General features: G+C 55.1%; 1 protein-coding gene across 1 annotated transcript; it reads right to left on the reverse strand.

Annotated features, from left to right (window-relative positions):
• Positions 1 to 8,159: 8,159 nt before the first annotated feature.
• Positions 8,160 to 10,261, reverse strand: Fndc10 (fibronectin type III domain containing 10). The gene has a single exon (XM_005339290.5). The coding sequence runs from the start codon at positions 10,244 to 10,246 to the stop codon at positions 9,572 to 9,574; it is 675 nt and encodes a 224-aa protein (XP_005339347.2). The 5' UTR covers positions 10,247 to 10,261; the 3' UTR covers positions 8,160 to 9,571.
• Between the last annotated feature and the right edge of the window lie 6,215 nt (positions 10,262 to 16,476).

A 16,476-nucleotide genomic window follows, 5' to 3' on the forward strand; every position in this document is an offset into this window, starting at 1 on the left:
TACCAATAAAAGAACAAAGATACAGGAGGGGCTACTGGGCTAGGTGCCACATACCTGTTATCCCCAGTAACTCAGGAGGCTGAGGCAGGAGGATTGCAAGTTCAAAGCCAACCTGGGTAATTTAGTGAGACCCTCTCAAGACAGAAAAAGGGCTAAGGGTGTAGCTCTGGTAGAACACCCTTGGGATCAATCCCAGTACTGCAAAACAACACAGACAGGGCTGCCAGTGAAGATCCTTTGGTATACTTGATAAATCGAAGGATTGTTTGGTGGGTGATAAGAGATGATCTAGAGCTGGCCATGGTGGCACATATCTATAATCCCAGAGACTCAGGAGGCTAAAGCATGAAGATCACAAGTTCCAAGCTGACTTGGACAACTTAGACCCTGTCTCCTGAAAAAAAAAGGACTGGAGAAGTAGCTCTGTGGTAAACCTAGCTCCCTGGGTTCTTTCCCTAGTAGCCCACCCCCCATAAAAACCATCAGGGAAAAGGCTGAAATAAGCATGTCAATCCTTGACAAGTTTCTGAAAATATGTGTACGTCTGTGAAACAGTTTAAGAATGCATCTATTATTCTGGGAAAATCTCATCCTTCCTTGTAATTCTTGTGTTCCCTTTCATCCAACCCGCATGTCTCCCAGGCAACCACTGATCTTCCTGTTGCTGTAGGTTGCATTTTCTAGAAATATGTTTTTAATTTTTTTATTATTTTCAGTTATCATGACTGTAGCATGTATTTTGCCATATTTTGCATACATGGAATATAACCTTCCATTCTTGTGGTTATACATGATGTGGAGTTCCACTGGTCATGTAACCATATGTGAACATAAGGTAGTAATATCCAATTCTTTCTACTCTCTTTCCTATTCCCATCCTCCTCCCTTCCCTTCAGTCCCCTTTTTCTAATCCAGTGAACTTCTGTTTTTCCCTCTGCCCCCCCCCCCATTGTGTGTTAGCTTCCCCTTCCTTATAAGAGAGAACATTCGGCCTTTGGTTTTTGGGGATTGGTTTATTTCACTTAGCATAACAGTCTCCAGTTCCATCCTTTTACTGGCAAATGCCATAATTTCATTATTCTCGTTTTTATAGAATTATTATAACATACTATGTATTCTTTTAGAGTAGGGTTATAGCTCAGTGTTAGAGGGCTTGCCTAGCATGCATGAGGCTCTGGGTTTGATCCCAATACCACCAAAAAAAAAAAGTGTGTTCTTTTCTCTGGTTTCTGACCCTCAGCAGTAGTACCCAGATCATCCGTTATCAATAGTTGGTTCATTGTCATTGCTGAGCCGTTTGCACCGTGTGGTGTGGACATACCCACTCTCCTGTTGGTGGGCATTTGCACTTTGTCTAGTATTTGGCTACCACAGATAGATATTTTATGACTGCAGTGAACACATATGTGTGTAAACACATGCTTCATTTCCCTGCATTAATACCTAGAAGTGGAATATTGAAGCATGGTGGTTAGTGCACATTTGATACTTTAAGAAACTGTTAAGAGGCTGGGAATGCAGCTCAGGGGTGGAGCACTCGCCTATCACATGTGAGGCAATGGGTCCAGTCCTCAGCACCACATACAAATAAATAAAAGGTGTTGTGTCAATCTACAACTAAAAGCATTTTTTAATATTTTTTTAATTTTATGTGGACACAACATCTTTATTTTTTTTTTATTTTTACATGGTGCTGAGAATCAAACCCAGTGCCTCACGCATGCTAGGCAAGCGCACTACCATTTGAGCCACATCCCCAGCCATAAAGACATTTTTAAAAAAGAAACTCTGGGGCTGGGATTGTGGCTCAATGGTACAGTGCTCACCTAGCATATGCAAGGCCCTGGGTTTGATCCTCAGCACCACATAAAAAAATAAAGATTGTGTCCAACTACAACTAAAAAATAAAAATTAAAAAAAAAACTGCTAAGGGGCTAGAGATGCAGCTCGCCTGTTGAAGTCCCTGGATTAAATACCCAGTACTGTCAAAAAGAAAAAGTAATTATCAGCCGGGTACAATAGCACACACCTTTAATCCCAGCCGAGCGGGATTTTGCATGGGACAAAGGATTACAAGTTTGAGGCCACCTTCAAAACATTGAGAACCTGTCTCAAAAATGAGAAAGCTGGGTGTGGAGACTCATGCCTGCAATCCCAGCACCTTGGGAGACTGAGACAGAAGGATTGTGAGTTCAAAGCCAAACCTCAGCAGTGGCAAGGCACTCAGCAACTCAGTGAGACCCTGTCTCTAAATACAAATACAAAATAGGGCTGGGGATGTGGCTCAGTGTTTGAGTGCCCCTGAGTTCAATCCCTTTACCTAAATAAATAAATGAAGGGATGGAGGCTGGAGTTGTGGCTCAATGGTAGAGGGCTTCCCTGGCATGTGTGAGACCCTGGGTCCTTTCCTCAGCACCACATATAAATAAATAAAATAAAAGATCCATTGACAACTAAAAAGTATTTTTAAATGTTTATTTTTTAAGTTTTAGGTGGACACAGATATCTATTTTACATTTATGTGGTGCTGAGGATCAAACCAGTGCCTTGTGCATGCTAGGCGAGCACTCTACCACTGAGCCACAACCCCAGCCCCTAAAAAGTATTTTCTAAAAAATGAGGGGTGTGAGTTGGTAATAGAGCACTTACCTAGTATGTGTGTGCCCCTGGTTCAATCCCTGGTACTGCAGAAAAAGAACAAAGAGAAACTGTCCTAATGTATGAAATATGATATGTCAAGAGCTTTGTAATGTTGTGAACAACCAATAAAAAAAATTTAAAAAAAAAAGAGAAACTGTCAAGGTGTTTTCCAAGCTAGACATAGCATTTTGTACTCCACCAGCAGTGCCCAAGCATGGCTTGTCTTTTCTATTTTAGATATTTGAATAATATGTCATGGTACCTCAATAGTGTGCTTTTAATTTTTCTGTACCATTGACTATGAAATTGAGCATATTTTCATGTACTTATTCACTATTTCTATGTCTTCTTTTGTGCATTTATCATTGTATTATTTTTTAAAATATATACGATTATATGGGCTGGGGATGTGGCTCAAGCGGTAGCGCGCTTGCCTGGCATGCGTGCGGCCTGGGTTGGATCCTCAGCACCACATACAAACAAAGATGTTGTGTCCACCAAAAACTAAAAAATAAATATTAAAAAATCCCTCTCTCTATTTTTTTTTAAAGAGAGAGGAGAGAGAGAGAATTTCTAATATTTATTTTTTAGTTCTCGGCGGACACAACATCTTTGTTGGTATGCTGAGGATCGAACCCGGGCCGCATGCATGTCAGGCGAGCGTGCTACCACTTGAGCCACATCCCCAGCCACAAAACCCCTCTCTCTAAAAAGAAGTCACATAATAAAAAAAAAAAAAAGAAAACTAAAAAATAAATATTAAAATTCTCTCTCTAAAAAAAAATATAAGATTATACACATTTCTCGTATATGTAGATCAGAGATCATGGTTTGTAAATAATTTCTCCCTGTGACTTTTATTCTCATCAATACTTATCAAAAATAGAAATTTTTAAATGGGTCAAGAAGCACAGTTTATTGACTTGTTTTGTATGGGTCATGCTGCAGTGTCTGAGAGAAAGCTCTGGATGGGGTTAAGGCTTCTGTACAGTGAAGAGACAGTTGCAACACTGCAGACACAAATAGAAACCAAGATGGGACAGCGAAAAGGACAGAAACCATGGGACACGGGTGTCCCCGAGCCTCAGGCAGCCCTGTGTGTGAGAGCCGAGTTCCCAGAGAGCCTTCACCTTCCAGCTGTTGGTAGGCACTCTTCCTCCTGCTCCAGCTCTTGGGGTTGGCTTTCATGGACTTTGAGGACGTTCAGACACACAGGTGCCCACCCGCAGGCACTCAGAGGCACTCCCAGGGCTCCTTCCCTCCAGCTGGCTTCTGCACTAGCTGTCCCTGCTTGCTGGAGCCCGGTGCCGTCCTCTTTGCCTGAGTTCTTCTCCCCAGCACACCTCCAGAAAACCTCCTGTGGTCAGTAAGTCAGGGCCACAGCACTCAGCTCATGCCTGTCCTTTAGGGCTACCCCTCCATCCCCTTAGTCCTGTGCACTGGGAACTGTGAGGTTTTTGAGGTTTTTGTTGTTTCCTGTGGTAGAGTAATTTTGATCCGTTACTTCATCTTGGCTGGAAGCAGAACTCTCAAGTTCTGAAAGAGCAAATGTGGGAAACGTAGTGGCAGTGAGGGATGACAGACCTGCCATGTGTAACAGCTATGGAACAGAGCGTGCTGGTGGGCGTGTGCTGCATGATAGGGAGTACCCCAGCACCAGAGTCGAGGGGTGGTGTTGTGGATGGGTGTGGGAAGCCATTTCTGACACGTGATTGGGTGGCTCCCGTTAAGGGCCTGAGGCGCTCTGGCTGTGTCGGAGCTTTCCTGGCCCTTTCCTGATGAGAGAGCTCATCAGGTGGGGGTGTGCCTGACCACTGACCCTGGGGGCCCAATCAATCACTGACCCTGACCTTGGAGTGCGTTCCCCCCTTGGCAATGTCTGGGCTTGGCACAAGATTCAGGAGGCACCACACAGCTTTGTAGGTTCAAGCAGCAATTCTTTATTCCCGATCTCACACCAGCCTCCACACACGCTCAGGGGAAATCTCATTCTGCCCGCACAATTCACCTACTCCATGAGGCTATCTCCAAATCCCATTTTAATCTCAGGAGAACTCAACGGGAACAAGCAGCAGGAACTCCCTAATCCCAGCAATAATCTTCAACCCCCAACTTCCCTAAAACCCATTGTCTTAAACTGGCAACGCCTTAAACTCAAGGAGCCGGTTACTTCCTCAAACCTGATCAGCTCTAAACCCGGATCCGCCTTGGTCCTTGAGCAAGGTCACCTTATTAAAGCATGCATGCAATGTCCCATCGAATGTCCTCTAAGCAGCATGGGGTACGCTTGGCAAGGAAATTTCGATGCGTCATTCCTACTTGACAATGGCCCTCAGCACCCCCTCAACCTTCATTGGATGGAATTCTCTCCTGAATCTCTTGTTCCCCAATAAAAGGCTACTCCCAGGCGTGTTCAAACTCTCTCTCTCCTGCTAGCCCTGAGTAATCCCTGCTGCCCTGCTGGGCGGTTAGAGGAGTGAACCAGAGAGGGGAGCCCGCTCGGACCTGGCAATAGAAATAAGGTAACTGAGTCTGTGTGTTTTATTTCGATCTCATCTAGCTAACTTTATGCCTAGAACCTCATTAATGAAACCATTGCGCAGGCCGCTTGGTGGAGATGGGGCTGGTGACGTGTCGACTGGTGCAAGTCATCCGTGGGCTGTGGGTGTGAGCTATGTGCATTTGAGCATGTGAGGGAACCGGGCTTACGTTGCTGCCTGATTGGGCTGTACGACATCCGTGTGCCTTTTCTCTGGCTCTGCCTATGATCCCACACATCACCTGAGGTGGGCATGGCTTTTCAAGATGTCAAACTGCTGACCATAGCAAGGTTACCCTCTGAAATCTAATCCCCTGCCTTATTTGGGTGGAATATTCTATGAATGGCTTCTCCCCCAATGAATAGGGGGGTTTCAGGTGTGCTGGCTCTCTTGGCTGCCTCTTGCCTCCCTTGCTCTCCATGCCCTCCAGGATGGGAGCTTGATTCAAGCTGCAAAGCTGTCCTGGACCCTGAGAAAGGTATTTTCTGTGTGTTTTTTTCCCCTGCCAGCCCTATCCACCCAGAATGAGCCTGATTCCATCTCATATTGCAACAGTGGACTCCCCACTTCGCAGCACGTATGAGGGTGGCCACCAGAAACAGAGTGTAAGGAAACGTTTTTGTGCTCTTTGGCTATGCCAAGATTTCTTAATATAAGAAATATATAAGAAAAATTATAAACCTGTTACAGGTGGTTCACACCTATAGTCCCAGTGACCTGGGAGGCTGATGTAGGAGGATCACAAGTTCCTGGCTAGCCTAGGAAATTTAGTGAGACCCTATCTAAAATGTAAGGACTGGGGATATAACTCGGTGGTAGTATGTGTGAGTCCCTGAGTTAAATCCAGGCAACACACTCACAGAGAAACAATAAAGACAATCATCTAAAACGTGCTATTCGACCCAGCACCCAATCAACACATATGCTTATTTAAACTTAAGTTTATTTAAAACGTGGCTTCTCAGCTGCACTGCCACATTTCTCATGTTCAGTATCTACAAGGACTAGTAGCTGGGTTTGTTGTGGGTAGAACTGTGGTCTCTGAAAGGATGTGGTGATGTTTGTGTCCCTGGTAACTGGGGGCTGCTGGACTGTTGAACACGTGGCACTTCTGGAGGGAATCCTGCATCACAGAATCCTGGTGTCACTGCTGTCATCTGGCACCAGCACATGTGCATAGCATGACTGTGGGTGGTTCCAGTTGGCTTAGATAGGGACACACACTGTGACCAGGTTCAGGAGATGGGCAGGGTTTTATTTTGGACATAGAAGGATTAAAACACTGGAGACATTGTACTAGAATTTCAAGAAGGGCCACACATCTAGCTAGGAGCCAGACAAAGATGCACCTCAGGGGTCTTTGTCTGGCATGAACAATGGCTGCAATTAATTCTTCTCCACCTGCTGGTAAGTTGAATTCGATTACTGTGTCCATTTCACACACGAGGAAACAGGCACTGAAAGGTTGCGTGGCTTTGTGTGGCTCTGGGGATCCAGCCCAGGACCGGCTATTTCTAACTGCATGTGCGGTGAGCACTCTGTCACTCCACTCCACGTGCAGCCCAGCTGCAGGGCTCCCAGAAGGCAAAGCCAGGTTGAAATCCCTGGCAGCCCACAGGACTCTAGTCCTTGGGGGAAAGTGCAAGGTTACGAAGCTTGGGCACAGGTGAGGTGATGCCAGAACCTTCTGGGGTCACCTCTAGGACAGGGAAGCCATGGAGGTGTGACAAGGAGAGTGACATGATGGCCACCACCACGGAGGCAGGAGACACAGGACAGAGAGAGGGACAAAACAAAAGGAGAGAGACTTGTTTTTTGTGTTTGTGATGCTGGGATCCAGTCCAGGCAAGTGCTCTAACCCTGAGCTGAACCCCAGTCCTGTCAGAAATGAAGAGGCAGGGAGAGGAAAAGAGGGCACTAGAGAAGGGGATGGGGCTGGAGGACTTTCCAGTAGACTCAGAGGTGAACCTCTAGCCTCTCAGGTGGAACGGGTGCAGGAAGAACCAGGGTGTTCTTGGGAGGATGGTGGGACCTGCCCAAGAAGTGACCCCTGGGCAAGGAGGGGCCTATGGGAATGCCTGTGAGCTCAGCAGCAGGTGCTGCTGGCTGGGACACCCACTTCAGGCTGAACCCTGCTCACTGTTTCCTGCAGTGGCAGGTCTGCTCAAGCCCATCTCTGCAAACCCAAGGTGGCCTCTGGGCACTGCAAGTATTACTGGCAGCCTGTGGACTTAGCTGGCAGGAGATTAAGCCAGGTCAAGGGCCTGAGGAGGCTTCGTACAACTTCAACTCCCAAAGCTTGGGACCCTGATTGTACCTGTGAGCTGCGGGTGGGACACTGGGGTGCCTCAGACAGGGTGCTGCCAAGGGCTCCCCCTCCTAACATCTGTGGCTGAAGGTGGCTTGGGCCCCAGGGAGCCAAGATAGCAGGCAGCTCTCCAGAACCCCCTCCCACTTCTGCTAGGCTGTCTAGACACTTTGCTGCATCGGCCCCTGGGGATGAGTCACTCTGCAGAGCTCAGCCTCTCCTCCAGCAGCAATGTGGCTCAAGGACAGTCCAGACCGGGAAGGGCTGTGCAGGCCCCTCCTCTGCCTTCACACTGCCCCACCCCAGCTCCAGCACAGAACAGGGAGGCCCCGCTGAGGAGAGCACCTAATTGCTGCTTGGCACAGCTCAAGTGGGTCACCCGTGAGACCTGCTATTTCTAACTACAGCTGGTGCTACCTCCCCTCCCCCGCTCAACACAGCTGGCCAGCCTGTTTTCCCAAGGTCTGGGGAGCAGGGGAGGACAGGCTGTGGGATGCCTGTCCTCCTGCTGTGACAGCCCTCAGCATGCTTGTGCACCCTGCCTGGGGCCCAGCCTCAGGCAGGAAAAGGGTTTGAAGCTGCCACCAGACTGATGCTAAAAGACCTTGGAGAGGTCTCAGCCTTCCCACCCCCACTTCCCTCCCCATCTCAAATAAACACACAAGACAGTATTTTTGGTCTGAGAATGATGGACATTTAGACATTGGCGCCAGGTTGGAACCTGACCAGCGCCATGCGGGGTGTGGGCAGAGCGTAGACAGAGGTAGGGTGTGGGGTGCTGCAGGGGCACCAGCCAGGGCCCATGGTTGCTGGTGGTCCCTGGGGTAGGAAGATAATTAGCCATAGTGGCCAGGAGGTGCAAGGGTCAAGTCCAGGTGATAAGAGCCAGGGGCTCATGGAGAGCCAGGCAGTGCCACCCTCCCATGGGTGCCAACATCACCAGGTGGCTGAGTGACCTCAGCCAGGAGCTCAGATCTGCCAGGAGGTGGGTAAGCCCAGCCTCTGTCCATGGTGGGTGGATGGGCAGCATTACTGGGGGGGTCAGATCCTGGACTCTCAACCCCCAATCATGAAAAGAGTTGGGAGTACACTGCAGCTGGTCACACTGTGGCCACTGAGGTCTCCTGGATTGACTGAGGCTTAGGATCCAGACCACTGTGGCAGATCCGGCTGGGCTAGGCTGGCAGCTCTCCTTCTGCCCTTGGGGTCCAATGCCATCCTTCCAACCACCTGCCCTCACTCCGCACAGAAAGTCCTAACCAGAGGCAGTACACATAGAAGGAAAGGGGGCCTGGCCCTGGGGAATCACCAGCCTCCCGCACCTAGAGGACACTCACCCCTGGACGCAGCAACCCGATGCTGGGCCTGGCCTGCTGGGCTACATCGTGGCTCTTGGCTGGTCAGACCCACAGAAGACACTAAGAGGCCTGATTACCCTTGCCCCAGGCCTTCCGCAAAGCTTGAAGGGGGTGTTCCCAGGGGGACTCTGGCCAGAAGCATGCAAAGCCAGCCAGTCTCAGAGCCACAGACCCCCTGGACAGCAGTGGGGTGATGGCTGGCTCCTGCGGTGGGCCTGAGGAACTAAGGCACAAAGCTAACCTAAGCCCATTGGGGTAGGGCAGGGGGGAACACGGGCTCCAAGGGGCCACTCCCCCAACCTGTAAAGCACAAAGCGACCAAGCAATGACCATGGCCTGTCTTCGACGACTTGGCAGAGGATGGAGGTTCAGGGTGATGATCCCAGGTGCCACTGGCTCTTGCTGGAAGGGGCTATATGTCCTGGGCCCCCTGGTAAAGGCCTCTGGAAAGCCTAGAGACCTGGATGCAGCTGGCACCCCATCCCAGGCCCAAGGGCCAGTTCGGAGTCAGAGTCTGGAAAGCAGACGCCCGACTGAGAAGGTCTTGTGACGATGCAAAGATACCTGTGTGGACCGGCTGGTTCCCTATTCGTCTCCATCAGGCCCTCCGTGGGGATCTTAAAGAGGGAGCGGGAATGAGGAGGAGGGACGGGAGCAGACGTAGGGCCTGGGGTCTCAGGCGTACTTGGGCAGGCTGTGCCCAGATGGGCAGACCGCCTTGCGCTTCAGGCCTGCCTGCGCAGGCCGGGGCGCCTGACAGGCGGGTGCATGAGGTTCTCGGTGATGTAGGCCACCAGCAGGCAGATGACCACAAGCATGACGCAGATGGAGCCGCCCACCGCCGTCATGGCCACCACGATCTCCTGCATGGCGGCCGGCTCGGCAGTGAACTCCACGCACTCGGCGGGCTCCGGTGCGGCGGCGGAGGCGGGTTCGGCGCGCAGCGGCAGCGGCTGCAGGCACAGGCGGTAGTGCACGCTGTCGTGCACGTCCGGCAGCAGGTAGTCGCGGCAGGAGGCGCCGAGCAGCACGCGATCGCAGGGGAAGCGCATGTAGGTGCCGCGCCACGAGCAGTTGAGCGCGAAAGCGCGCACGCGGCGCGCCTCGGCCGGCGCCAGGCGCCACTGCAGCAGCACGCTGCGGTTGCGCAGGACGTTCGCGCGCAGCGAGCGGCCGGCCGAGGAGAGCGCCACACAGCTGGGCGCCTGGCAGCGGAAGCCGCGTGCGGGGCTGCGGAAGCACAGGCGCCCGCCGCCCGCCTCGGGGCCCTCGGGCAGCACCTTGTAGGGGCACCAGGGCGCATCGGGGGCCGGTTCCCAGCCTGGCGGGGTCGGGGCGGCCGCGGCGCCGGGCGGCGGCGCGCAGGCGGCCAGCAGCAGCAGCAGCGGCGGGGCGCGCATCCTGCGGCTGGGCCGGCGCGGCGGAGCGCGGGCTCGCGGGCGCACGGGGCGCGGCGGTGGGTCACGCGGGCCGCGCCGCCACCGCCGCTGCTGCTGCTGCTGCCGCCGCTGCCCGCACTCGCCCGGCGCCGCGCCCTCCGCTGCCGCCCGCTCCGACCCGCCCCCGCGCCCTGTGCGCGCTCGGACCCGGCGGCGGAGGCGGGGCGCCCCACGCCACGCCCCCCTTAACCCTCGCCGGGCCGCGGCCCGCGGGCGCGGGAGGGCGGGTCTGCCGCTGCAGGGGGCGCGGCGGGTTGCGGGGCGCGGCGGGCCGGGTCTGGACTGCGGGCTGGACCCCCCTTTCCGCTGGCTGTGGTCCAGAGGCGTGCATCTCTGCAGCTTCCCTTGACAGGCCGTCAGGGACTCTGTGCATTTCGGAGGGGATACGTAGTGGCTGGACCCCAGGTCCTGAACTCATGGTGGGGACCGGCAAAATGAGGGTCCCGCCTCCTAGGTCGCGTGGGTGAGGACCCAACGTTCCTTCGCCCAGGGCTCCGGCAACTTTGGAATAGAGCTCCACACTACAGGAAAGCCTGAGGTGAGGCTTCGTTAGTGCAAACTTCATTAATTCCGCACACCTTAAAAGTGCAGCTACAGAAGGGACCCTCTGTAGCTAACCCCTTGGGAGAGCCCTGCTGGTGGCTCATGAAGATCCAGGGCTGTACAAAGGGAACAAGGCACACAAGCCCATCCAGTGCGCCGCCTGGTAGGCATCTCAGGGGGAGGGGAGGGGGACTAACCTCAGCACCCTTAGGGTCCCTTCCTGAGGACCCTGCACTATAGATCTCTGGATAGCCATGTTCCCCCACACACCCATAGAGCCCTCTCCTTGGCGCCACTCCTGGTCACCTTGAAAACCCAGGTCAGCACCAGAATTAAGAGGTTCTGCTACAGCCTGAGGTGAAGGGCCAGGAGTCCCTTGCCCAGTCAGTGCACCTCCTCCCCTAGTCTGGGGTACCCCCACCCAACACCAGGCAGCTGGTGAGGCCTTTGTACCTGGTGAGGGAGCTTGGGGGGCAGAAGCATTGGGAGAGGCACTCCTTGCTTCTGCCTATCCCTCAGAAGGCCAAGCCGTGGCTCTGGCTGGCCCTCAGCTTTTCGGGGAGATACCAGCTTCACAGGGAAGCAGAAAGTGAGGGTGACCTCGGAAACTCCCTGAGTCCTTGCTTCCAGACCCCCAGGGCTCTGGCTAGCCTGCTCACAGGTAGAAGCCTGAGGCACCACAGGCTCAGGCATAGGTGACATGGTGTGGTGCCATCTCTGGCCCTAAGATACCTGGGTGGCCAACCTCCAGCCCACTCCAGGAAGCAGAGGCATGGTACACTCAGATCAAGCTCTTGGCCATGCTGCAGGGCCAGCTGAGTGGATACCCACCAAGGCCAGTTGGAGGCCTGTGGGTGTCTGTCTTGACCATGCTTAACCTGTGCTGGGGCTGGGCGCTGCAGTGCAGAGCTTCTGGCCAGGGCAGCTCCTTGCCAGCTGCCCCCAGTGGAGGGAAGGCTGCCCTCTCCTCACTGGGTTGCAGGCTCTACTCTCTCCCTGTCTGGACACATGCTCTGTCCATGGCATCTTGTCATTTTGGGTCAAAGAGAGGACCAGGTGGGGGAAGGCTGTGCCATGCAGCCCATGGGAAGATCTTTAGGTTGCAGTAGAATCCAGCAGGTGCAGTGAGTCCTGCCTCCCACCAACGTTTCTGGGACAGTGAAGCAAATCCTTTGCAAATCTGGTGGAGCAGTGCTGTCTCCAGAGACCCTGAGAAGCCTCCCCAGACTGCACTGCACAGCCGACACCACTTCTGCCTCTGTCCACCTCTGCAGCTGCCCTTTCCAGTGGCCAGCAAGGCCCCAGGGTGGTTTTGGGGGCTGGGGACCCTCTTAAGTCCTGCGGAGGCTATCCCAGCCTTTACTCTGCAAGGGTCTGGAGGGTCTCTCACCCAGGCATAGCCTGCAGGGTCAGCTGGTGCTCTGGCCATTTTCAGGAGCTCTGTCAGTGCCTCTGTTCAAGGTGTCCTGCCCAGGCGGTCACCTTTAAGGCACTGCCCACCAGTCATCACAGAGCCCTCCCCTATGGGCAGAGAGCACAGCCCCAAGGGTGGGTGGAACAGGTGGCCCTACTGGCTGGAGCCAGCTTCCTGGGCAGTCCCATTGAAAGCCAGAAGGAAGGAGATTGGGGAGGTGACCATGGAGCCCAGGCTGTTAACCTGCTGAGCCCGGGCGCGGCAGTGGAGGAGCAGAGACCAGCCAAGCTGAAGCAGAGTCTCCCAGAACTTCACCCCTGAGATCAGTCCCACCTGTGGTAGCGCTGCCTCCACTTCCTGTGAGGCCCCTTTCTCCGTTCTTGGTCCGTCATGGGGGCTTGGGTGGAGCGATCCTTTCCTGCCCAGGAGTTGGGAGGTGACCCAGCACCTTAACGTCAACCTCTTTGCTGAAGCTCATGGGAAGGAGGTGGTTGCCCTGCCAGGGTTGGATTGCCCCACTGCTAGCGTCGTGGCCCCAAAGACCTCTCGGGAAAATCAGCCTGTCTCAGAAGGAAGCCAACTCTCGGGCAGGTAAGGAACCTAGTCTGCCTACTTGCTTCGGGCCCTGGATCCACCTCACTGAAGCAAGCCACGTCCTGGACTTTAACCCATGGGATCCAGTGAGCCCCTGCTGTGCTAACGCTGAAGCTCTGGCCTTCTGGCCACTGTGAATGCTGGCTCCCACGGTGCCCTTGAGTACAGGCCCTACAGTTTCTGGCCTAGGCCTCCAGCTACAGGCTGTGGACACACACTTAGCTCAGAATGTGCGAGGCACTGGGTTCAATCCTCAGCACCCCATAAAAATAAATGCATAAAATAAAGCCACTGTGTCCATCTACAACTAAATAAAAATATATTTTTAAAAATGTTTAAAAATATTTTTCCAATGGGGAGTTTTTTTGTGACCATGAACAGAATCAGTCACTGTCAACAGAAGGCATGGGAAACATGAGCGTCAGTCAGGTGCTCTGCCTCTTGGGGGCTTCCAACAGACTCTGGACAGGGTGTCCCTGGAAGCCTCTGCAGTCTTTGTCCCTCTGCCACAGCGTGTGAGTACCCACAGTCCCCACCCTTGTCCTGGGAGGGGACATCCATCAGTGACTCTGACCAGGGTACACCAGCTACTTCAGGGACAGCTCTGGGCCACCGGGGCTCACGGAAAACCTCGGTCAGGGCTGCCAGAGACCCCGGAGCAGGGCTCAACCTCCCTTTGGCCAGGAAGCTGCCTGGCCTCTAGGCAGGTGCTCTCTAGGGACCCTCCTTGTCCCCTGCCCAGCTCCCGGGAAGGTGCACCTGTGTGCAGGGACAGTGGAGACTAGGGGCTACCCGACCAGGTGGCCCTTCCAGCCAGGACTTCAAGAAAGCCTTGCAGTTGGCGTAGATCTGGAGGGACATGGTGCATGTCAAGCCACAGGGGCCAGGGGAGGGGCCTCGGTGCCTGGATTGTCTGAAAAGAACCTCAGTGCTACAGGGCTGCAGCTGCCCACTCCCTGTGCCCCATGGCCCAGGCCAGGCGGGAGGCAGCAATGTCCTGGCGGACAGGCTCACAGCAGCCACCCTGCTCCAGTCCCCGAACCTGTCCTGTGCCTCCGGGAGACACTCTCTTGCCCTTCCCAGGATGTGTGGTCCTCTCAAGCCCCCACTGGTCTCTGACCAAGATCCCAGAGGGCCAGAGCCCCTGGGGAAGGAAAGCTGTTCTGCCTGGGTGCCGCACCAGAAGGACAGTGGCCTGTGGAGAGGCTGCTCCCTTCTCACTAGCCCTTGGGCTCTGGGCACTGGGCAGCGTTGACCTGAGGTGCAGACAAAGCCTGGGCTTCCTGTGGATGGTGTCCCTCCAGGGCTCCTTCAGGGCCTGGGCCAGCACCTGCAGGCTCCTCACCCCCCACCCTGAACCAGAGGTGCTGTGGCCCACGCACCCTTGTGGCTCCTCCAGGGTCCCCCTGCCCTGCCTGCCAGGCCAAAGCAGGTGACACATGCACAGTGTGATGCAGCTGAGAGTGCAGCCCGCGGACCTGCCCCAGGGCATGGCGGGCGGAGGTGCCCTTCTCACCGGCTCTCCAGTGAGGGATGGAGACCTTTGACTCCCCGGCCTGCTGCCATGTGGGTGTGGAAGTCCCCCAAAGGCATGGTCCCCAGGGTAGGGCTTTAAGAGGTGGGGCTAGTGGGAGGCTTTTTTGCACCAAAGATTGAACCCAGGGGCACTTTACCACTGAGCCACAGCCCAGCACCTGGGAGTCTTAGGGGGAGGTGTGCCCTTGAAGGCATGTTGGGGCCCTGGAGCCCTGTTCTCTGTTTTATGTCTTGGCCTCGAGGTTAGCAGCTTCACGCTACCCTGCGTGATGTGCTGCCTCACCAGAGGCCCCAAGCCATGGGGCCACCTCTAAAACTGAACCAGCACAACCCTTTTCTCTTTATAACTTGATTGTCTCAGTATCTTGTTATAGTGATGGATAGTTGACTACCTCAGTCCCCTGGAGGAAGCCCAGCCTGCCCAGCTCCAAGGACTGTAGATCTCCAAGGGCCCCATCCAATCCAGGTGGGTGGGAGTACCGTGCTTTGTGGGCTTTGGGTGCATGGACACTTCTCATCTAGGGGAGAAGCCTGTGCCTGAGGGCTCCTGGGACACAGGAACCCCACTCCTTTGACTCCCTAGTTCAGACAAGGGGGGGTGGCAGTATGAGGGGTAGCAGCTGGGCCCACAGGACCACCTGACCACGGCTGAACCAGCCCCCTGGTGTCCCCTGGTGTGGAGAGGGAGACATGCTCAGAGGGTCCTCAGGCAGTAGAGCCAGGTCCCACCCAGGGCGTCACTCCCTGTGGAGGGAGTGCTCTGCAGTTCTCACGCTGTCCTGTCCATCAGAAGGATGAGACACAGGGCGAGGGTCAGGGTGGGGGCACCCTGTGCCAGGAGCAGGACTCCCTGCTGGGACCCCCTGCTGGACAGAGGGAGGCCGCAGGGCCAGCGCAGAGCCGCGCTCAGGACAAAGCTGGTCTTGTTCCTGGTGGGTGGCCAGGGGCAGCTAGGCTGGAGCTCAGGGTGTGAGTTGGCCTCCAGTGCTTTCCCAAAGTTGGCGGTTCTGAGCAGGGCGGTCAGCTGGCCATCTGAGAGGCCATGTCCTGTGCGGAGTCGCTGTGGCTGTGGAGAGCCCCAGGGGTGGGAGGTGGGAGGACCAAGTTAGGGGGCTGAGAACTTGCCGTTCCAGTGACCCACAGCTTGACCTTGTGTCGTCCTTGGAGACTCCTGGCCAGGGCCTCCTCGCCTGCCTGTGCACCTGGTGTTTTACAGGGAGAGGTCCTCACAAGCCCACCAGGCTGAGTCCGGACAGCAGTGCCTCTGCCCTGCGGGGCTGGCTGGGCGGGTCTGCAGGGCTGCTCCTTCCCGGGGCCTCTCCCCACGTGGACGAGACAAGGAGTCGGCTTTTGCCCACCCTCCACTTAACTGAGCGGAGTGTCCAGCCAAGGGGACCCCATGTGTGCTCCCCGGCCAGGCCCTCGGCCCGGGGATCAGTGGAGCCTGTGGCAGCCAAGGCCCAGCAGGAAGGCAGGACAGGGTGCAGCTGGCTGGCCGTTGTCCACCTGCTCCAGGTCCCTGAAGGACTCCCGTCTACTCAGACTTGTTCTGGCTCCTGCAGCGCATGTAGTCACATCTGCTCTTCAGGCCCTGGGGGAAGGACTCCGTGGCAACACTGACCTGTGCCCCAGCTCTCCTGAGTCTTGAGCAGCTCTTCCCGTGTCAGGTCAACCAGGAAGGGCTAGCCTCCAGCCCCTGGTGACCACTGCAGGAGAACAGTGTGAGCCCTCAGGAGCCAGGACTGAGGCAGACATGGGGTCCCTCTTCTCCAGCCGTGTGTCGTGGGTCTCTTCTGGCGCTAAGGGTGGGGGGCAGGAGGACTTCCAAGGGTGGGAGCCATCACCCCAAACCCACCCCGTAGTGCTGTCCTGTGCTCACGCTCTTCTGCCGGCCTCTGTGAGGAGTGCTGGGCAGAGAGTTCTGCCGATGGCCCTGTCTAAATGGAGCTGGGTCTGTCTCTGTTCACACCATCCCTATCGGGGGCTGTCTGTGGGCATCACTCCCTGGGGGTACTTCAGGGCGGCTGCTCCTGGTGACAGGAAGCTCTGTCCACCTCAGTCCTGGACTGCTGTTCTGTCCCTCCTGTCCCCAGCTTCTGTCTGT

Source organism: Ictidomys tridecemlineatus, chromosome 11, assembly GCF_052094955.1.
Source record: "Ictidomys tridecemlineatus isolate mIctTri1 chromosome 11, mIctTri1.hap1, whole genome shotgun sequence".
NCBI classification, from domain to species: domain Eukaryota; kingdom Metazoa; phylum Chordata; class Mammalia; order Rodentia; family Sciuridae; genus Ictidomys; species Ictidomys tridecemlineatus.